Source organism: Alligator sinensis, unplaced genomic scaffold, assembly GCF_000455745.1.
Source record: "Alligator sinensis unplaced genomic scaffold, ASM45574v1 scaffold694_1, whole genome shotgun sequence".
NCBI lineage: Eukaryota > Metazoa > Chordata > Crocodylia > Alligatoridae > Alligator > Alligator sinensis.
This window is the reverse complement of record NW_005842339.1, coordinates 565,508-589,085: the sequence shown is the minus strand read 5'-3', so window position 1 is coordinate 589,085 and position 23,578 is coordinate 565,508. Positions and strand designations below refer to the sequence as shown.

At 40.4% G+C, this 23,578-nt stretch overlaps 2 protein-coding genes across 2 annotated transcripts in view; one reads left to right on the top strand and one right to left on the bottom strand.

The window, feature by feature from the left end:
* TBCD (tubulin folding cofactor D) overlaps positions 1 to 23,578 on the top strand; it is a 219,281-nt gene that overhangs the window by 56,154 nt on the left and 139,549 nt on the right. The window contains 1 exon segment of the mRNA XM_006028735.3: positions 3,212 to 3,306. Within this exon segment, the coding sequence (XP_006028797.3) occupies positions 3,212 to 3,306 (95 nt within the window).
* ZNF750 (zinc finger protein 750) lies at positions 14,724 to 22,972 on the bottom strand. Its single transcript, XM_006028734.3, has 3 exons — positions 22,822 to 22,972; positions 16,548 to 18,147; positions 14,724 to 16,114 (listed from the first exon to the last, which is right to left on the bottom strand). The coding sequence occupies exons 2-3, from the start codon at positions 17,948 to 17,950 to the stop codon at positions 15,406 to 15,408; spliced, it is 2,112 nt and encodes a 703-aa protein (XP_006028796.1). The 5' UTR covers positions 17,951 to 18,147; positions 22,822 to 22,972; the 3' UTR covers positions 14,724 to 15,405.

The window sequence follows — 23,578 nt, the reverse complement described above, 5'->3', positions numbered from 1 at the left end:
CCCTCCTCCTACTGAGCACTTCAGAATGACCTCAAAGACACGCGACAGCTCTGCTAAGGGGCAGGAGAACAAGAATCCTGGCACCTCTTGGCTTTTGGTCTCTCAAGGTTGCTGAGCACATTGGACAGTGTTCACTCTCCCTGCTGTGGGGGTGGGGAAAAATAGTGCAGTGTGGGATAGCAAAGGAGTAAAATGAAGTGCTTCAAAGTTGTTTCTCTTTGGCAGGGGTCATTTGAAATGCCTTGTCCATTATAGTCTGTACCCTTACTGTTTGGAGCACTGCAGAGGAACTTGGAGAACTTCAGACAGCAAGTCTGTCCATGAGCAAACTGAATAGTTAAAAGCAGAACTAGGAAGAACTAATATTTTTATTAGTTCAGTCAGTGAAGATTCTTCGATGTTTCTTCCTCAACTTTCTTTTTTTTTAACTGCTGTGACTTCATCTTGATGTAATACAAAATATGTGAATGTGTCCACTCAGACACTTGGGATAATGAAGTCAATAAAATAAACTGGATGACGAGGCAGCCCAGTTGTAGCAAGACAGAGAACCAGCCAGTGAATCCTGAATTAGGTGTGTCATTGCTTTGGGTTGGGAAGTTTCCTTTTTTATTTTTTTAAAAAGTGTGAAAAAATAACAGAAGTCAAAACAATTTTAGAAATCAAATTCAGGGAACGAGGGAGAACGGAGCACAGCCCAGCCCAAAGCCAGCTCTAGGGGGTTGGGAGGGGAGGATGTTTGACCCAGCCCCAGCTTGGCTCCACGGGGGGGGGGGGCCTGGCCTGGCCCCAAGGGGGGAGGAGGGGTGTAGCTCAGCAGCAACTGACTCTGCACTTGGTGTGGGGGGCTGTGGCCCAGCTGTATGGAGGGAAGCAGGCATGGCCTGGCTCTGAACCTCTGCAGGGTTTGGGAATTTGACAGCGGGGAGGGTAGCTGTATTAACTGTCCCCGCTTCCCAGCCACCAAATTTCCTGATCCATGGGAAACCCTGCGGGTCATACATTAAGGATCTGCAGGCTGCGTTTGGCCCACGAGGCTAGAGGTTGAGCACCCCTGCTATACAGGAATAGTTAATCTCACTTAAATGTAAGAACAAGTGTTGTTTTTTTAGTTTCAGGTAAGTTTGTTTTTTTCACAGTGACTGCTCCATAGCTTTTTCAGAAATACCAAATAAGATGAAACTGCCAAACTTAAAGTGGCTGAGATAATATGCCAGTGCTGACTTCAGTAAACAATTGAAATACCTTTACTATTTGTGGCTAACCTTTTCTGTGACTGGCATAGAACAGAGATGTGACAAACACAGCTTATGCTTTATATTGTGGCAAGAAAAGACTAAGGGGAAGAATCCAGGACATAGATATATGTTTTGCTTTGGAGGATTTGACTGAACCTTATTCAGAAAAACCATGACTTGTAGATTGTAACTAGTCTTAATGTAGTGTATTTCTCTAGTAAACAGAGTAGAAAAATCTTTCAGTGACTCTCTTAATTACTCCAGACTTTTTATACTGACGTTTCTATTTCAGTGAAATCTGTTTGGATGTTGTAGGTGTCTGCATGAATACTAAATTTCAGAAACTAAATCGTACACTGAAAGTCATAGAATAATCCAAGCCATTAAATAGTTTAGGTTACCGCCTCTGCTGCTCTTTCGCTAGATTACTGTCTTGGATTTTTTTGAAGAGATGACAGCGTTGAATAAATTAAGTAGGTGTTAACATTCACTTGGATTGAAGAGTTTAGTTGAGCAAGGTTTTTTCATTCCATGCTTACTATTCTCTAGTTATGTAAGTTGGTGTGAAATTTTGAAGATTTTCCATTACAAGTACAATAGTTACACGTTAATCTATATATAGCAGAAGCTTGTTATTGAGGCTTGTGTCAAACAATGAAATCCATGTTTAAAACTAATTTTAGAGTTTGTACCTAATTAAAAAAACAAAACACAAACAGATCAGGGAGATTTTACAGCTGCTGTGAGTCATTGTTGGCTAGTGAGGGAACATCAACCCCAATCTGATCCATGATATTGGGTACCTTACTGAAACATAATTTTTTCTCATCAGTCTCTGAGGCTGTTTATCTGCTTCCTCTTACTACCTTTGCTGAGGCAGCACATAGTGGTGGGCAAAGACATGTTTGTAGTGTTGCTGTGCTACCTTTGCACAAGCTGTTGTGGGAATGAAGATAACTTTGCTGCAAAGATTATTAGAAAGATTGCAAGAGAAGCACACAAGGAGGATCAGTGACTTGCTGTAAGTGCCTTAGCTCTGTTTCAGTGTGGACATAAAACCAACACCAGGGTTTGATGTGCTTTCCCCCACTCTCCTCACATTGGCCAGCAGGAAATCTTAGGTCACCTGCATTGGTTCTATTCATAGCACTTGGCCTCCCTTCTAGTGTCACATAAGTGCAGTTTTATGAAATGTTACTGTAGTGCAGGAAAAGTTAACGCCATGGAGATTGTTCAGGGAAGATGCATTTGTTCAGAATATTTTAGCTGCCAAGCATTAGGATATTTGAATATATATGCAAACCTTTTTTTAGAGGTTATGAATTTGATTAAATATGAATAAACTTCATGGGAAATCAAAAAATGCTTCCCTGACATGGGGGTGAATCCCCTTTCAGATTTCATGCCCTTGTGCCAGTGCATTCATGTAGCAGAGATTTTTAAAGAAACAACTGTAAAAACTATGTTAACATTTGCAAAACAGTGCATTCTTTTTCCTCTTACCCACATTCTGAGATAAATCTGATTATAATTGAAATCTTCAAAAAATTCAACTTCAGGCAGGCATCTATCATGAAACAGTTTATACTGAATGGTTTCAGGCTGGTAGTCGTATGTGACTGGAAACAAAGTCTTATAGTAGGAAATGTTGAGCAACCTGGTATATGTGAAATATCACCTCACAGGTAACGTTAGAAAAAATTAAGGGCCTGAAATCAGGGACTTTGTATTGGAAGTGCCACATCATTGAGGCATTCCCCCTGTGCTACATGATTAATTTAAGAGGTGCCATAGATAAATTTTCCATGGAGCTTCAAGGGTCTGTAGTTGCTTTGTTTTCTTTCCTTGTTTTTCAAGTCTAGAGGCAGGTATATAGTGATTTGGATTATGCGTCTGCCAAAATGTTGTCAGTGAAAGGTGAAACTCAGAAAAACTCGAGCTGAACTAAACAAAAGTCTTTGTTCTAAAATTAGTTACCAGGAAACGGATAATTCATGGCATGGTGGATGTCTGGCTCTGGCTGAATTAGGCAGAAGAGGATTGCTACTCCCTTCTCGAATTTCTGATGGTAAGTTTCTTGAACTCTGGTATATTTTAAGTGTCTACAAGATCATGCTGTTCTAAAATATGATGTCTTGATGTTTGGCAAAGAACTACCCCTTACGTGGATGGTGCTGATGATGACTAGTAATGAACTCTGGGGTAACTAGCAAGCTCAAACATGAAAGTTATTTAAGGTACTTTTGTTAATATTTTATTGTGTGTCCCTTCTAAAAGCAAATAAACTCATTTCAGAAACCCAGTGTATTTGTTTTTTTTCCTTTTCTGCTGTGATTGATTTATATCGTTATACAGAATAGTCTTATATTTTTCAGCGTGTCAGTTAATGTATTTATTCTATTTTAACCTTGTTTAAACAAGTTAATTAATCAGCTTGCTTTTATAAACTGGTTGTTATTTGCACTAATCTCTCTTATATAATCAGAAGTGAAAAATTAGGTATAAATGAGAAGTTTTAGTCATTTACATTTATCCTTTGACAATTGCAGCCATTAATATTGGAATTCATTATTTTAAAGAAATATCTTTTGCATGTATTTTATACACAATAACATTTAAAGGGACTTTCCAGGGACAGCACTCATTGGGACCACACAGGCTGCAAGAGTCCACGCTTACTAATCTCTTTCAGGAATGAGGAACTTGCATATTCTCTGTGCCAAAGATGCAAGTGTATGTGCATTTTAGGCGTTAAAACATGTATAATCAATAAAATCTTGCTAATAGAATCTGTGTGCTTAATATATAGGAAAATATGTTTGAAAACAAAAGATAGCATGCACCCACATCCTCATACAAATTATATACCTCTCTTAATGAATTTGGTATTTACCAACAGCTTTTCACATTTGACAATTATAATGTTACTTGAAGAACTGTTTTATTGGAAATTGGCATAGTGTTTTGTTTTATTTTCCTGTTATCTTGTGTCTGTCTCCATGTTCAAATTTAAGTCCAAGGACAGGCACATACTGTTGCTCAATCTGTAGCTTTAGCGGGGTCCTCATCGATTCATGGTTTCCCCCATATGTGGGCAGGCCAAGAAGTGTTCTGTAATCTGTGAGTTTCCCCCAGATTAATACACATCTTTTGTGTCGTTAGAGTCTCACCATAGTTGCATATTGACTCTAATCTTACCGACCCCTATTTGGAGGCAGCTCAAGATTCTCCATGTTGGCAAAATCAAGCTCTGCACCTGCAGGGAGATGTTCAGCAGTTTTGGTATTTTCCTGTAATTTTAAATGTTCTTCAATTATGCAAAAAATCTTGGCCTTGTGCCATACTACTGTCTACTTCCTTTGGCCCTGATTCTTGCATCTTGTGTTTAAGAACTCGACCAGTTCCACTGAACTCAAAGTTAAGCATGCGAGTAAGAGTAAGGCTTCACAGAACTGGGACTTCAGATTTTTATTCATGGACTTAAGATAGCCTGGTATAATAGAAAAGCATTAGAGCTAAAATGTAGAATGCGAACTGTAAACCGATAGGCTCCAGGAATCTTGGAATCATGTATGGATGAGAAACAGTTGTGTTTAAATCCTTTAATCTGTTAGGATTTCCTTGTTCGCCACTAAGCTATATTGTTTAACCAAAGCTTTTCATGTATATAAAATTGGAGGTGTTGAATAAAACCCTCTTCCCAAAAAGATATTTTTTGAGCTTGTTTGTACAGTGAGCCCTTCAACTTTCAGTTAATACTGATGGTGGTAGTAATCCATAGGTGTTTGATTTACCAAACCATTTCACAGTCATTCCCCGTGGTAAGAAAAGATGGAAAGAAAAACCATTAAGCTTCACTACAGCAGGGGTTCAGCATAAAAAAGGGTTGGCTGTTGGTCCGCAGTATGCTGGTCACTTCCAGTCTGCGGTTTGCCAGTCTGCGGTCACTTCTGGTCCGGCAGCCAGCCCTCCTGTGGACAGGCAACCAACCCTTCATGGCCCAGTACTGGGCCATGGCCTGGGAATTGGGAACCCCTGCACTACAGTATGTTTTCTTTGACTGAATATCCACATCATGATAATGTAGGGCATATAATTACTTTGTTGCAGGATTTTTAATTATATTGTTAAAGGATTTTTCTCTCTTATTTTTTTCCCTTTGTCTTGTATCTGTGGCCTGGCTAATTTTTTATGTAAATTAATTGAGCATCTCTCCCCTCAGAAGGTGCTTCTATAAAATGATTAATTTAATAATAGGACTACAGCTATTGCAACCTCTTTTTATCTATTTTTTTCCTTACCACTTTGGCTTGAATGTTTTCGAGCTCCACCCAGAAACCAATAGGCTGTCAGTGCAGATCGTTATACAAGAGTGGTGGTCTTTCTGCCAAAAAATACTGTTTTATGTTGGACTGCGTACAGTCACTTCAGTCACAAATAGGAAACACCTCCTGAGTCAGAGGTAGATTTCACCCTCATCATTGCTTCCAGCTGCTTCTCTCAGCCAGGCAGAATGATCTCAGTCTTCCCTGGACCTAAGTCAGCTGCTGCCTCTTGTCCTTGTCCCAGTTTTTCTCAAATGTTGGACCAGTCATTTCACAGGTCTGAATGAAAAAGCTGGTTGTTTGCTGGTCAGTGAAAACTTTAGAGCCCATGTCTCCTCATTAACCTTTTAAACAGCTCTTTATATACAGACTAAATAAGAATGGAAGCCTGGATGGAACTCTGTGGACCCTCAGGAAGGAACAACACGTACAAGTATTCATTGAATGAACAGCTTGGAATTGCATCATATTATCATCTTATCCTTCTGTTGTCTGCGTGTTCAATTATACTTCCCCTACTAATTCTTGGGCGACTCATACTTAGTGTATGTCAGAAATAGAAATGGTTGAAAAATTTAAAATGAAAGATTTTTTTCATAATAGAAATACTGGCTCTACAAATTTGATATTTTTCCACAAAAATTTGGGGAACTTCCTGGAAAATACTACAAGTGTTGTATTTCACCTCTGCTTTGTTCAGATTTAGTATATTTTAAAAGTGGAAATAATTTCTCAGCCCTTTTGAAAATGTTGATGGGAAATTAAAAAATTTTGACTTTTCTCTATCTGATGTGGGAGGAAAGGACATTTTAGAATGTCAGTTTCCTCCAAAATAGAAATGTTGAGTTTTGATCATCCCTAAGTAAGTTAACTCTTCTGATTTTAGCAACTGGAAGATGATGTGCCATGGAGCAACAGTTCATGATTCTATAGCATGGGGACATTGAGCATTACATTGGGATGTGGTTCAGAGGGCCATTCACTTTTTACTTGAGTAATTGAATTGCCAGTAATTGTTCTAATATTCTAATACATTGCTGCATAAATGACTCAGTTTCTTTCCCAACGTCTCATTATTAAGCTGGTACAAAGTTTAGGATATGAGATGGTCAATAATTTTTTTAACTTTAAAAAAAATGGTGGCTCTTAGAAACTGATTTTTTAAAAATTGAAATTATTAGCTTTAATGAAATGGTGATTGGGATGGTTTCCATGATGGAACTGTTACAGGCACGTATTCACAGCAGAATAGCCAGTAGCTTGATAATTAGGGCACTTATCAGGGATGTTGAACACTTAAGTTCACGTTATTGCTCTGCTCTGCCTGATTTAAAGCAGGAACATGATCTGGGGTTTTTCTGTATCCTAGGTGAGTACCCCTCCCCACCACCAGTGTCTATATTTGCCTCTTGTATGGTCCAAACAGTCAAAAGAGGTGCAACAAATACAACTTTTTACCTCAACGTTTTGGGGTAAATAGAATTCTTGTTTTTTTGGCTGGATGTAATTAGTAGTTTGAGCCTGAGCATTACAGTACAACTGATTTCCACCTGGTGTTTATTACATCTTAACAAACTGCCTTTATAGTGAATGGCTATAAAGGGCTGTGTATGGTGGGTTGCATGAGTGGGTTGAAAGTGTGGAATAATTTTTTGGTAAAGGTATTGAGTGCTTATGGAAGGAAACTTGAGACATTAGATAGCTGTGAAGCACCTATGTGGATGTGGTGGCCAAAGCGTCATTTTATCTTTGTGACTGCTGTGCTGCTTTATCCTGTTAGAATATTTTTGAAAACCAAATTAGTGGGTAAAGGAAAACTGGGTTATGTGTTTTGTGTAGGATTTTAGGATGCTATTAAGCAAAATAAGTAATTGCACATGGTGGGAATCTTAGGCATGGTGGTAAAAGAGGCTTCTCCATGAAAGAGAATATAAATAAGATGATATTATGAAGTTTGGAAAAAGAAGACAAATCATTGGTAATGAATACTGTGAGGGCCCAGCAGATACTTGATTTGTTCCTTCAAACAGGTAGGTATTTTAAGAGATTTAAGCAAGCACTACTATCAGGTAAATACGTAAACAATTTTTCAGCTAAAAGCAGAATGCTAGAAGGTTTCAAGAGGGGATTATCACTCCTGTTTTGGGGTCCATTGTTAAACATTTTTGTTAATGATTTAGATGCATGAAGAGAGAAGTTTCTGATCAAGTCTGCACTGGGAGAGCTTTCAAACACTTGGGAGCATGCCAGTACAATTCAAAATAATTTGATAGATTGGAGGACTAGGTACCAAACAAATGTAAGCTGCTGTACCTAGGGAGGAAGAAACAAATGCTGAAGTACAGAATGGGAGATGACTGGCTAGGCTAGGGGTTGGCAACTGGGGGTATGCGGGAAGGCCTTAGTGGGTCTGCGTGGGTGGTTGGGGATGGAGCGCTGCCATCCACCGCCCCACACCACTATCTCCAGGAGCAGGGCTGGTGTGGGGCACGGGCACCGGTGCCCCTCTGCGGGTTGCACAGGTGCTGCTCAGCTGGTCAGATGTGTGGGGTGGGGAAAGCTTGCAGGTGGCGGTAGTGGCCACTGACATCCACCACTCTGCACCGCTGCTCCGCGTCTGGCTGTGCACCCCCTCCCCTGCTCTGTGTCCAGACACTGGGGGTACATTTGCAAAATGCAGTTCTGTGCTGCATTAACAGTATAGTAAGACAGACATGAGAGGTAACAAGACTGCTCAACTTGGCATTGGTTAGGTCTTAGCTAGAGTATTGTGTGTGATTGGTTCTGCAGTGTAAAGGGAATATGGAGAAATGGGAGAGCATCCTGAGGTGAGCAGGGAACGTAAGAGAATAGAGACATTTGTTTAAAATTTCTGGGTTAGGGTCAGAGGGAAGAGCAATATGGGTGATGTTGTGGTGGGTATTTACTATAGACCACCGGACCAGGAGGATGAGGTGGATGAAGCTTTCTTCAAACAGCTAGCAGAAGCTTCCACATCACAGACCCTGGTTCTCATGGGAGACTTCAGTCACGCTGACATCTGCTGGGTGGGCAGTATGGCACTGCACATTCAATCCAGGAAGTTTTTGGAGAGCATTGGGGATAACTGCTTGGTGCAAGTGTTGGAGAAGCCAATTAGGGGCTTTGCTGTTCTTGATCTGCTGCTCACAAACAGGGAAGAATTGGTGGAGAATATAGAAGTGGATGGCAAGTTGGGTAGCAGTGACCACAAGATGACTGTGTTCAGGATCCTGAGGGAAGGAAAGGAGAGCAGCCGAGTAAGGACCCTGGACTTCAGACAAGCAGACTGACTCACTCAGGGAACTGATGGGCAGGATCCCCTGGGAGGCCAGTCTGAGGGGAAAGGTTCATATCCGCAGGTCCAGATGCTCTTCACCCCAGGGTGTTGAGGGAATTGGCAGGGGTTATTGCGGGGACCCTGGCACGGCTTTACGAGCACTTGTGGTGCTCTGGCCAGGTGCTGGATGACTGGAAGAGGGCCAATGTGGTCCCCATCTTCAAAAAAGGGAGGAGGGAGGACCTGGGCAACTACAGGCCCATTAGTCTTACTTCGATCCTGGGGAAGCTCTTTGAGAAGACTATCAAGGAGCACATCTGTGAAGGGCCAGCAGCAGGGATGATGCTCAGGGGTAACCAGCATGGCAGGTCCTGTCAGACCAACCTGATTGCCTTATACGATCAGGTCACAAAATCATTGGATGCAGGTGTCACGGTGGATGTAGTCTTTCTGGACTTCAGGAAAGCCTTTGACACTGTTCGCACCCCATTCTCATTAAAAAGCTAGGCGACTGTGGCATTGATGCCTACACAATCAGATGGACAGCAAATTGGCTTAGGGGCCACACTCAGAGAGTGGTGGTGGATGGGTCATATTTGACCTGGAGGAATGTGAGTAGTGGAGTCCCCCAGGGCTCGGTCCTTGGGCCCTCACTGTTCAATTTCTTTATTAGCGACTTGGACGAGGGTGTGAAAAGCACCCTGTCTAAATTCACGGATGACACCAAGATTTGGGGTGAGGTGGGCACGTTAGAAGGGAGGGACAGGATACAGCTGGACCTGGACAGGTTACAGCAAATGAGAATAGGATGGGATTCAATACTGACAAGTGCAGGGTGCTGTACTTGGGCACTAAGAAACAGCAGCATACCTGTAGGCTGGGGAACTGTCTTCTTGAAAGCACAGTGTCAGAAAGAGATCTTGGAGTCATCATCAATTCCAAGATGAACATGGGCCGCCAATGCGAGGACACGGTCAGTAAGGCTAACCACACCTTGTTGTGCATCCACAGATGCATCACAAGCCGGGTCAAGGAGATTATCCTCCCCCTCTATGCGACACTGGTCAGGCTGCAGTTGAAGTACTGCGTCCAGTTCTGGGCGCCGAACTTCAGGAGGGATGTGGACAACATTGAGAGGGTCCAAAGGAGGGCCACTCACATGATCTGGGGACAGCAGGGCAGACCCTACAAGGAGAGGCTACGGGACCTTAAGCTGTTCAGCCTTCGCTAGAGAAGGCTGAGGGGGGACCTGGTGGCCGTCTATAAACTTACTAGGCGGGACCAGTGGGGAATGGGAGAGATCTTGTTCCCCTGAGCACCTCCCGGACTAACAAGGAATAACGGCCATAAGTTATTAGAGAGTAGGTTCAAACTAGACATCAGGAGGCACTACTTCACAGTCAGGACGGCTAGGATCTGGAACCAACTTCCAAGTGAAGTAGTGCTGGCTCCTACCTTGGGGGTCTTTAAGAGGAGGCTTGACGAATACCTAGCTAGGGTCATTTGAGCCCAGTTTTCTCTCCTGCCCAGGGCAGGGGGTTGGACTAGAAGATCTGCAAGGTCCCTTCTGACCCTACATCTGTGAATCCCTGAAGGAGTCCAGGAGAGAGGGTTAAAGAAGCTAAATCATCCTGATGCACAGGAAAACTAGCAAGTATGGCTGAAGACCAGCTTGGCGTAGCAGGGAACTCTTTAATGAGTTAAAACACAAAAAGGAAGCTTCTAAGAAGTGGAAACTGAGACACATGACTAGGGAGGAATATAAGAGTATTGCTCGAGAATGCAGGGGTGAAACCAGAAAGGGCAAAGTGCAACTGGAATTGTAGCTAGCAAGGGATGTGAAGGGTAACAAGAAGGGTTTCTACAAATATGTCGGCAACAAAAGGAAAATCGGGGAAAGCGTGGCTCCCTTACTGAATGGGGGAGGCAACCTGCTGACAGAGGATGTAGAAAAGGCTGAAATGCTCAATGCCTTTTCTACCTCAATCTTCACAGGCAAGGTCAGCTCCCAGACTACTGCACCTGGTGGCACAGTTTAGGGAAGAGCTGAGCAGCCAACAGTGGCAAAAGAACAGGTTTAGGGTCCATTTAGAAAAGCTGGACATGTACTAGGGGTGCAGTAAAGCACTGGAACAGGCTACCCAGAGAGGTTGTGGAATCTCTATCCTTAGAGGTCTTTATGATAAGGGTAGACAGAGCTTTAACTGGGGTGATATAGTTGGGGATGGTCCTGCTTTGAGCAGGGGGTGGACTAGACCGGGGGGGGGGTGGGAAATACAACCCGTGGGCTGGGTCTGACCCACAGAGGGGCTTTGTCTGGCTTGTGGCAGGTCCTTTGGTCCTGCTGATGCGTCCTGCCACCCCCTGGGCACACTGGGGCTGGGGCAGCTCCATAGCTAGACTGCCTTTCTAGGCAGCGCAGGGCACGGCAGCCCCTTCTGGCTGCTGTTGGTCTCAGCCCTGAGGTACTGGTGAGGACCCTCACGCAGCCTGGACCTGTTCTGGGCCTGCGGTGGACTCGCCTGCTCACACTGAACAGCTGCAGCAACAGTAGTGTTGATGGGGAAGAAGTGTGCTTGGCACAGGGGAAAAAAGTGGCCCCTCACCCTTGCTGCTGCCTACTGCTTCCTGCAGCAGCCCCGCAGAGCCAGTGCTGGGCTCTGCACTGCCCCTGCTGTCCTGCTGGGCAGCCCGAGGTGGTGGTGACAGCGGTGGTGATGCAGGGCAGCTCAGCATGTGCTCCTGGCAGCTGCTGCAGGAAGCACTGGGTAGTGGTGAGGGGGAGGGGCCACTTTTCCCCTGTGCTGAGCACGCTTCTGCCCTGCTGGCGCTGCTGCTGCTGCAGCTGTTCAGCATGAGCAGGCAAGTCCGCAGCAGGCACGGGGCAGGTCGGGGCTGTGTGCGGGTCCCTGCCAGTATTGCAGGGCTGGGGCCAGCAGCTTTCAGAGCCTGGGCTGCCTAGAAAGTCTAGCTGTGGAGCTGCCCCAGTCCTGCTGGATGCAGGATGCACCACAGCAGGGGGGGTGGTGCGGAGCAGGCACAGGGTGGGCTGGGTTGGGGCTGTGCACACATCAGGCTGATCTGCTTCTGCTGGAGCCTGGGGCAGGTGTGTGCTGTTGGCAGTGGTGGGGAGGCGTTGCAGGGTGTGAGGGCTCTGGGCTGTGGCGGGGCAGGTGCTGCCCTTTGTGTGCACCCACCCTACCATATGCTCAAACACTCCTTCACAAATCCCACAACCACACCCTCCCGACACGGAATCGCACACCTCACAAACACTTCACCTACACCCCACATACACACCCACAGCCCTGCACAAACTCCATACCAACCCACCCATACCCCCCACCCCACCACACCACTATGTTAGTGTGGATGTTTAATTTTTAGTATATAGTTTGGGTTTTTTTCAGTTCCAAGATGGCAAATACCTTTTCCCAAAGAGTACTTCTGGGGCAAGAGGAGGGAGTTACGTTCGCAAAGTTCAGGGGTTAGGGGATGGGACTAACAGTCCCAAGGTGGTGACCAGAGATGGGGCACCTATCAAGGGGTGGGGCTACCGTTGTGCCCTTGACAGCTCACCAAAACTCATTAAGTAGCCCTCCAGCTGAAATAATTGCCTGCCCCTGAACTAGATGGCCCCCTGAGGTCCCTTTTAACCCTCATTTTCTATGATTCTGTGAATGCAATCTGCTTAAGGAACGACTGAGAAAACTAGGCATGTTTGGCTTGGCTTGGCTTAAGGGGGCACGATAATAATTTTCAAGTATTTGAAAGGCTGCCATAAAGAAAAGGAAAGACAAGATTAGGCTTAAATTGCAGAAACTCAGATTTAGATTAAATTTAAGAAAAAATACTGTGAAATCAAAAAGGCAGCAGCAGAAGCTGCCCCAGAAGTTATGGACTATCCATTAGTGAAGGTTTAAGCTGGATAAGCATGTCTGTATTATGTAGGTATATATAGTGCATCCTGCATTTGTTTAGGGAGCTGGACAGTGTGGCTCTGCAAGTCCCTGCCTACCCTGTAATTCTAAGAAAACTATTATATGGAATTCTTTAAAAAGTATCGGTATATAACTGCTCGATGAAACTCCACTGCCTTGAGGTACTGAGGCAAGTACCTTAATGCTGCTTAAGAAAAAGGAATAGACTCTAGTGACTACGAAGTCACTGTCTTTGTTAAAGTAGTTCTTGTAATTAATCTTCATGCTTGAAGGCATTCGGCTAAGCATACAGTAAGGTCAGGAAGAGCTTCTTCCTGTGTGTGGGTATCATCACCCCTTATGGGAGCCCAGCTGATGTACATTCTTGGCCAACTAAAGGGTGAGAAAAGGAAGTGGGGAATCTGCAGAGCTGGCAGGTCTTCATGGGCTGCCACCACCTTGGGTGCCACTTGGGGATACCTTTTGGGGAAGAGTTGGGTGTTCTTTGGGACAGCCAAAGACCCTCTGTAGTGGGGATGGCATGGGAGGGACATTGGGGAAGGAATTTTCCTGGAGTGAGACAGGGCAGTGAGAGCGGGTGAGAATGTGTTGGAGAGGGAGTGGGAAGAGGTCTCTTGTACCTAGATGTAAGTGGGGGTTGGCAAGGGTTGGGAAGCATGACCTATTGGCCAGAGGGTTTGCTTTTATGGGTGATAGGCAGGGAAGTTGGAGTGAAGGGATATGATGGAGTTTTCAACTTTTGAGCTGTTTGAGGGATGTAGTGTCTTTTCTTTATCTGTGGGTTGTTTGTGCTTTTTTGGATACGGTGGGATATAAATCTAAATAATAATAGTAATAATAATTATATAATTTGGTACATAATGCATGTCTGAAATATCCTGAATAGGTCTCTGTTAGACCTTTCTGCTGTTGTATTTCCTGTGTTAAGCAAATTGATTTTTCCATTATTTGAAAATCTAGAAGAAACTTTTTCTCATAGAAGAATGTAAGTTTTAGTATTGTTCTTTTGTTAGAAACAAATTAGTCATTTAAAAACAAATTTGTCGAATCTTCTATTAATGTTAAGTTTAGTAGAGTTCTGGTTTATTGAATCCCTTTGATCCCAAAATACCATGTTACTAGAAATGAGATGAAGTCCCCAGAATTGCATCGTTTTGTACTGTAAAGCCTCTATGCTTCTTTTAATGCATGTTGCGGCTCTTCGTGTTTTTTGGGTAGACAAGAACCCTCCTAACATGGTGAGGTGAAAGGTATGAGTATTATTCAGAATGGATAATATTTGGTCATGTTTTGCTTTTCCTGAAACTTGTGTTAATAATAATAATAATAATAATAATAATAATAATAATAATAATAATAATAATAGAAACATCTTGTTGACAATAGCTGCTGGTTTACAAATTCAAACAAGGTTGTTGCTGAATCATAAGTAATATATGGGTTCTTTCACTAAGCTTTTTGATAAAGCATTCTTGGACAACAGTTTTGTGGGGTATTTTGAGAAGTATGATGCCTTAGATGTAAAATATGTAGATTCATTCATGAGTAGCTTTCCTGTGAAAGAACTTTTAAAATAGGCAGCTGATAATCTAGACCAAATTTTACTCATCACTTTGTATTTGAACTAGTAATTTATGTTTACATTGCTAGTGTTTTTTTAAAACATGCATTACAAACAATAACAACGTAGAGAATTTATTTGTACCTTACTCGTTAATGACTAATTTTTTATATTTTAAGTACAGTGCATAGCTTTATTTGAAAAATTAGAAGTCCTTATACAGAATTAGAGAAAAAGTAAATAGCTTAAGAAATCTTCAAAAGCACAAAATCTTACCTCATTTCTTTATAAACTGCCTAATTTCTACAATTAAGGTTTATCTACATTCAGAGTTGTACTGGTTTAATTTAATATGTTAGCTTAAATTGGTTTAATTTAACTTGTGCAAACTCCTCTGTGACTACTCTTGTTTTGAGTTTTGAGTGCTTTAAATTAAACCAAGTTGAGAGCAACTGAAATAAGTGCATACATAAGGCTTGAACTCACATAAGCCTCTGTGTAATAAAATATTGATAGTCTTGCCTGGTTGTACTTGAGAACTGTATTCACATTCAAAACAGTCTTTAATTTAAGATCGAATATCAGAATTCATTTTAAGCTGACTTTACTGTACAATGAAAGAAAAGGGAACTGCTCAGAACAGGAAAAATGACAAAATTAATGAATAATGAAATTAATTCTCCAAAATGGAATGACAGAATGTCTTAGATGTTGTTTCTAAAACTTCAAATCTTATAAGTTTTAGAAGCAGGTGTAAAGATCATTTTATCATATGGTCATGCCAAAAAAAAATTACCATATGTACTTTGACTTTAGTTGTGAAAGAAATAGTTCACTCACCAAAATCTGAGTTTACACACAGGATTTCAATTACTTAAAAACATTAGTACAAAATTATGAATATCATCTATTTACATAGTAGAACATTGCTTCTTAGGAACCAATCCATAAGAAGTTGCTACGTGAAATTTTGCATTGCTACTGATAAACTGATTAACAGCTTTTCTGCCATATAATAGGATATATATTTGAAAGTTAAATGTTATGATACTCGTGTTCTCTTTCTTAGAGTAAATATTCTGCTGCAGTCATTGGGTTTGACTCTTTTTGTCCCTTGCTGTGATTTTGCTGTTTCCTTTTGACTTGTCCTTTTTTGCCCTTTTGCTTTGTGGTTGCAATGATCATTCTGAATATCTGTTGAACTGAGGGCTGGCTCTGTACATGGAGTGCTACAGTTGTGAGAACTTTGCTCTTCATTGTCTCTTCTTGCTTTACTAGGACTATATGCAGCTAGCTGACAAAGCGCAACCGCTGCTGTTTGCTTCTGCTCATCACAGTTATCAATTACTTTCAAATCTTGGGCTTCATTACTGTGTACTGTGAAAGGTTTGTCACGAGCACTGTTACTGGCATGATTTTTTGGTTTACATAGTTCTCCAGAATTTTCATTTTCAGCATTTGGAGTGGTGGCAGCCCCAGCATCGTGTGATGGACTCTGGAATGAAGCTTTCAGGCTGAATGTGTTACAGGAATCTTTCACTGAGAGATTTAGAGGCATATCCTGCAATTCCAGGAAGCTCTGAGTTTCTGTTTTGTATGTGTGTTCATAAACAGCTCCTGCATTTGTGTCAGGCCTCTTTGAAAGATTAAGTGGTGCTATTCCTGTGTCATCCTCCCTGTTGGACAAGAGTTCCTCACTGTTAGCGTGATTTTCAGTCTGAATATGTGAATCTTCATCAGTGACATCAATGCTGAAAGAAATGAAGAAAACAACACTTAATTGATTATTTTTTATTTTCTGATAGCATTGCTAGGTAGGAAAGGAAAGTTTGACTAGAAGTTTGATAACTTTTGGTCCCACCTTAACTTGGTAATTCAGTGTAATTAATATTAGAGTTTGTATTGCTCTGCATAGTTCTCTTGAATATAGGGGAATACAAAAAGTGATTGAAAAAAATTATGTTTCTAAGTAATATGGGCAAGTCTTGCATCAGTTCTAGGAATGTTCTAATTTGTACTAGGCTTACATAGATGTGTAGTACAGAATAATAATTTCCTTAAACATAAAGTATTGATATAACACTTATCAGTAGGTAAAACATCAAGGAATTTGTCTTTGCTTTCCCCTAGTGAACATGGAAAAAAACCAACAATTTCTGGATAGGTGTGCATTTTTTTTTTTACCTGGTAGGTGAATCTTCCCTGTCTTGCTGGGTCTGCACATTTTGAAGGAGAGTTGATTGATCTGTACTTTTCCTCACAGGTCTGAAGGCTGTGAAACTTTGTTCTTGTTGGTCATATTTGCCAGTTGTTGTGGAAGATTTGTTAGAAAGGTCAAAAAGGCCTGTTTGAGTGAAGTTAGTTGGGCTGGGTCTACCTGGTGAGCCTGTTGCTGCACTTCCAGCGAGGGGGCTCATTTTAGCATTGTCCCTTTCATTTTGATCATCTTTGGAATGATTTTTGGCAAGCAGCAATGGAATTTCTTTGTCATATTCAGTTTGCTTTTTATGTGAGCTTAATGGGTATTGTTGAGATGGACTTAAAGAACCTGGGTAGAGCAAGGCCGTTTCGTCCATCAGGTGAGAACTTTGATCTCTGCTAATACCAGCAACAGGTGGAAATCTATAAAAGGGAGGATCTGTTGGTCGGCAAAATCCATATGGTATTGGAGGACTGGAATGATACTGGAGTAATCTGTAGTGCTCATACGTTGGTTTTGGGAGTGGCCCAGGATGGGGGAGGAAATGTCTTTGATCTTGTGAGCCATAGACAGACAGAGCAGAGTTTTCGCACTCTGAATTACCTGGGAGCAAGTAAGGTGCATAGATAGCCAGTCTGTGGTCATAAAAATGAGATGGATATTCTGGAATCATTGGTTGCATATAAGGTGGAATGGAACCAAAACCTTTTGTGGGAGGAACTTTATGTGGAAACTCTGGTGGGATAAAAGTGGAACCTGTTTTCCATGGGTGGTTTGGAGCATGAAATGCAGACTTTGCTTGAAACGGTGAACTTTTGTTTGCATTAGACAGGGATATAATTTCAGAAAGATCATTCGTTTCTGGGCCCTTGCTTTCTCTGTGCTCCCCTACAGGAACAAATGCTGAGGGCCTTATAGTGCTGTCCAAAACAGGCTGAATGTTGATTGCACTTTCTGTGGTTGTATTGGTAGGAGTCAGTTCTTTTTGAATGACAGGTTTTTGTCCTTGAGCCAACTTGCTTATTGCCTGGTTTTGTAGTTCAACATTTTCCTTTGCATCATCTTTTGCAAAAGCATATTGAGGCTTAGTATCAAGATTTGTCAGTCCATTTGTTATAGATTTAGAAGAAGTCGGTTTAGCTGAAGGTTCTAAGTGATTAATCTGCTTTGGCTCTAAGGAACTGGACTTTGGACACTTGATAACTCGGTCCTGCTCTGACACTAAAGTAATTGAGTTTTTGCAAAGACCATACTTCATATGGTTGAAAAGGTGCGATTTCTCATTGCAAGTAAAGGGGCATTGAAAACACTTATATTTAAATGGCTTTCCTGGAGGTCTTGGGATATAATGAGGCTTCTTTGGTTTACGTTCTTTGAGGAGACTCATTTTTCTGCTTTAGTGATACTTAATGCTTCTTTATAAAATAATTTTCTTGCAGTTTATTTCCTCAACTTCCAGTTTTTCAGGTTCTAAGAATCACTTCCCCAGGATAGAAGGGGATATTTGATTTGAGGCCAGCTCCTTTCCTGGCAGGTATCAGGGCCGGGAGGAAAGAACCAATCCCACAACTGGTTGTACAGGAACTGTAACAAAAAAATTGATGTTAGCGATGCTGGCACATAGGAATTGAATTAAAAAGCCCTCAAAAAGCAAAACATTCCTTCAGATGCATCTCTGACGTTTTTCTTCCCCAGACATTTGTATAGTGTATTTCATATATCATTTAGGATCTGTAGGCCAACGTTCTTAAAACTAGGTGCCAAATTTTAGATACCCATATTCATGTTTAGGTGCTTCTTGAGAAAATCAGAATTGCTGAGTTCTGCAGTTCTTGGTAACTTCAAAGGAACTAAAGAAATCTGAGGATGCATTTATTCAGAAGGCAAATGGGAACAACAAAAGAGTATAGAAATAGGGTGGAACTGCTGGGAGAGGGGATAGGGAAGAGGTGAGGTGGCAGGTCCTGGCAGTTGGAGAAGAGACAAGCTTGTCAAGCCTGTTGGAGAAAGAAAGCAGGGAATTTCCTGCTTAGTATAATTAGGGTGGAGTGAGATTGGTTGCACGTTGGATAGCTGACCTAGCTCTTCCAGAAACTTACCAGCCCTCCCTCCTGCCTGGCACAGTGTCTCCTGGCAGTTTAAGCAAATGTCTGAGAGCTGGCCAGTCAGAATAGAAATGTCAGAACTGGCCAATATCTCAAGGGATAAAACCACCCACTTTTTTTCTCTTCTTCCTTATTAAATTGACGTAGTGGATATTAAAATATGTAGCCAGTGGCATGCTTTGCATCATTAATGGGTTTAACTTTCTTCAGCAGCATAGCTGACCTTATGTGCTGTGTGCGCACTGTTAACACACACACACTTCTATTCAGGTAGAAACGTGTCAGATAACCATGATCCACTTGCGTTCTGAAAACTAAAGTGGATACTTTATACAGCCTGATGATTTGCACAGCAGATAAGTCAGGAGGGCTTGTATCAGCTTGTTCCTTTATGTTCACTTATTCTGAAGGCGTGAGAAACTCTCAGAGTCAAGTTCTCATGATTTTGTAGGATGTGTTATGGCAGAGATCTAAAAACTGATGATTTCATCACAAACTAAGCATCATTATCAACATGATGACTGTTGCAAAACCATGTACTGTAACTATTGTCTTACCCGAAACTGCAGCAATATTAATTGTAAGAGTCACTAGGGCAGGTAGATATTTTTAAAAAGCTTTTACACAAAGGGTTAAATTAGAAATATTAAAATTAGTAGGTTTAGGTAAAGAATTACTGTTAATTATGTGTTGTGAAATTTTATTTAAAGTATAAAGATATTTTGCATTTTTGAAATCAGACGTTTTATTTAATAGAAAATTATATGCAAGACATTTTATTGAAAGCTGAAGGCAAAGCTAGAAAAATGCTGCTTATTTGAACAGGTATAGTAGTTCTAGCAAAATGCTGTATTACGTAAAGCTTGCTTGTGACATCATAGTGACTTAAGTATTTACTAATTTAGCAGAATTGTCATTTTAAAGGCACCTTGCGTGAATGCAGAAATAGACTGACAAAATTACATGTAGATATGCCTATGAAAATAAGTTTGATTTTGTTTTAGTCAGTAATTATGAAATAAAGTTGTAACAATTTAAGTAAGTGGAAAAATATTGCTGCTGGTGCATGGTTTATTTGTTTTTCTACTAAAAAAAAAAATCAAAGCTCTTTTTGAGGCTTCAGACCTGGATACTGTTGTAACTTAACTTGATAACAAAGTAAATGTGATAACTTTTAAAATACACAGTAGCATGTTAAAATTTGGTAAGTATCAGTCTCTTAGAAGTATGATTCATTGAGCAAAAAATACATTTCGAGACAAACCGGGTTTCATTAGAATTATGATGAAATGCACAAGGATTGCTTTTGATCAGATAAAAATGGAAATAATAATAATCCTGGTGTGTGACCTGCCCTTGTTTTGTCTGTAATAAGTTTACTGTATTTGATTTTTGACTAATGATGTATAACTAAAGTTGGGGGCTTGTAATAGACTTGGTTAAGTCAGTTTGTACTAGTTCTTCTTTGAGCTTTCTTGAGAGTACAGGCACTAATTGTGTTGGAAGAGAGACTGTTGTCAAAATAAGCTATTCAATGTGTTCTAAGATGCCATATTTTATTATAAATTATGTTAGTTATTTTTATTTTTTTTATAGAGTCTCTTTGCTTAATAGTATAAGATCCTGTGTGCATCTTCCTCCATGCTGTTAAAAAGAAATAATTGAAATCATAGTTTGAACTATGATGTTTTGAACATACAAATGGATTTTTGCACTTTGAAAGCTAAGCACTTGTGTAATAGGAGTGGTGAATTAATTTCTTTGCTTTGTGTTTATTAAGGAAAGACAGCTAAAAAAAGTTTTACAAGATTTTTTTAAAGTTTTAATTTTACCTAAATGCTATTCTTACTCATCAAAACTACACGCAGCAGTGCAAACTGAAGCAGCTGTCCTTATTTCATAGGCAAAGAATAAGCAGATCATTACCTGAGCTGTTTACCTCTCTTAATTTTGAGCTAGTATCTACCAGCTCAATTATCCTATCCCCTCTTCTTTGTTGGTTGTGCGCCCCAAGTTGTTCTAACTGACCTTCATCCCATTGGTTGAAAATACCAGTAATAACATGCTTCTAGTCCAGGAAAGACAAAATTTCAGTTCCAGTCTCCAAGAAAAACATAACAGTATCTACAGATACGTATTTACATAAAAATTTAATTATTTGATCACACAAATACCATTAGGAATAACAGGAGATGGTTTAAAAAAATAGTTGCAAACTCTTAAAAAAAACAATAAAAACACCATATATAGGAAGCATTAATTTCTTTATGGTTGTACTATATATGGCTGTTGCTGAGAAAGCAAAAGTTAAACTGTTAACACTAATGGTTCTGATGTTTTCATGAGTGAAAAAAAATCGTCTTCCTTTTAAAATCCTGAATAATATGATGGTATATTATCTGAAAATCATTATAATCTTCCATAACAATGTTATAATGTTAAATACTTAAGTATTTTACACTTCATTTCATTTGTACTTTGACTGTTTGATTTTAAATATTCAGATAATTATACTTATTTTATAAATATCCTAAATGCCCTTTCCTGGCTTCCAACTGTACTAATGTTTTACTTGAAAATAGGATATTCAGTTACTGTTGGTTAAATAGAACAGAAGCGTTCTTAGCTGTTTGTGTACTGCTTGTCTACCTTTGTCTTGCTGTATTGTATTAGGCTGTCTTTTTTGCATAACTGCCCTCCCCCGCTTTAGCCTGAATGTGCATAGTTTCGGTTGGCCACAGGTTTTCTTCGTCTCGTTTATAAACATGCAAAACTGTTGCCAGACCTTTCTTTTTGTAGTATGTTAGCCAGTCCTTAAATTAAGAATACTGTAAATTTGCATGTGTTAGTTAAAGTTCAGAGTAATCTAGATTTTTTTTAAGAAGTCTTATCTACTAAAGTGGTAGTTTCAGACTTTCTTTTATTACAAACATGGGTGATAATTATAATCTCTCTTTATAGGACATTGCTATGACAGACTATGCAAGTGTTGTGCAGGCTTTGTTATTGTTGCAGTATTCCTTATGGTGATGTTGATTTCTCTGAGCAGGAGTACTTATTGGGGTGGAACATTTTGAAGGGCACGCTGTAATTAAAATATTGTGATGTGGCATTATTGCATAACTCAAGGACATGCCATTGTCACCTAACAGGTGTGTTGCAAGAACAAGATTTGTGAGTTTTATTCCAGTTAAGATTTTCCAGTGATTAACTACCACTCCCTCTTAAACTTTCAGGTGTTTTAAACTTAAAAATAATTTTTAGCAAAACTATTCAAAGACTGATAGAAAACATGGGCAAGAGGGTAGGGTGGGAGTTAGAATGAGATAAGAGATATTGGGTGGAGGGTGGAGAAAAAAGAATCACAGTTGCACAAATAACTCAGCTAAGCAGTACAAGTTAGTAACCAAACTTTGTAGAAAGCAAATTTAATTGACGTTTCTAACAACTTTAAAATGTTAATGGATCAAAGACAAAGCTAATCTTATATCATTAATCTTTCTATAAGTCAGAGATGCACGTTTAAAACGAAGATTATTCCATTTTGTATGTAAAGTCAATGCATTTTAAGTTACATCAGTGACTGATTACAAATGGTTGCAATTTCTAATACCTTACTGAGCTTATGTGCTGAAAGGGAGAAAATATACAACAGTTGCCTAATTTATTATTTTGTATACATTTTTAGATTAATCAAGTGTTACATTTTGAGAGAAAGTCAGGTATTATTTAGTAACTATAACTTGCACAATGTATCTAATGCTCATGATTTTTTGTGCTGTTTTACATTATAGTGGAGGTAAGATGTTAACTGGTTTGAACAGCTGCTTAACATATTTTTATCAGAAAAGTTAACACAATGTGAAAAGTTAGTCTCAGGAGGGAAGCTGGGTGGGGATGGCAGGTGAAAGAGGGAGAAAGATATTTATTCTCTTTCTCATAAAGTATCAGTTTGTCTTGTTGGAGCTTTCTGACAGAAGCCTTAACTCTACGATAAGTTCACCTGCTAGAAGAAGTTACTCTACACATTGGAGTTAGTTAAAAAAAAAAAAAGTGCCAGCTGCTGATGAGCGAATACATTTGATTACTTTTTAGATGTCAGTTTCATTACTATCATTCTTAAATTACTTTTATTAAAAAAAAAAGTACTTACTAGTTAAATAGATGGATGAAATGTTGAAGGTGATCCCTGTGGCTAAGCTGTAGCTGTCAGTGCTGAGAGAGAAGTACCTGTTCTCTGCTTGATTTCTAAGTGAAACTGAAGGAGGCTGTTTCAGTGGGAGGGATTTAAAAAAGTGTAGGAGTTGAGCCCTCAGGGTGTAGAGATGCACCTGATATTACTCCAGCCTGAAGCTACGATTCATTTGTTTGCATCCACCGCTTTGATTCAGCAGCATCTGAGCTATCAGACAAAACTCTTGTCACTTTTATGCCCTCCAACAAGCAAGTTTCTCTGTTCCCACACTGTCATGTTTGTGCTACTGAGTAGTAGTAGTCTTCTGTTTAAACTGGGTAGAACATTGTGACAGATGTGTTTGCTGAAGATGTTTTAAATCAGTTTTAAGTGGGACACATCCTAATGACTTAAGTGGCTTGTAAACAGTAGGAGAAATTACATGTGAAGTGGAGCAAACTACAACAAATCCAGCAATATTTTACTTGTGTTTAATTTTATAAAATCCATAGTCTTGCCTGAGTGCCTTTGCTATTTAACATGCTTGCTTATTTTTTCTGTCTTCACTTCTACTGAGATCTTTTTTTGTCCTTCACGAGTCTCCACTCTGGCTGAGGCGGGACAGAACTAACTTCAAGCTTGCTTGCTACAGGAACCTGCCAAAGCTTGCCTATAATCAACAGCCAAATGCACAGATACTGTAAATGGAAAGGAGTCACCTTAGCAGGAAATTGAT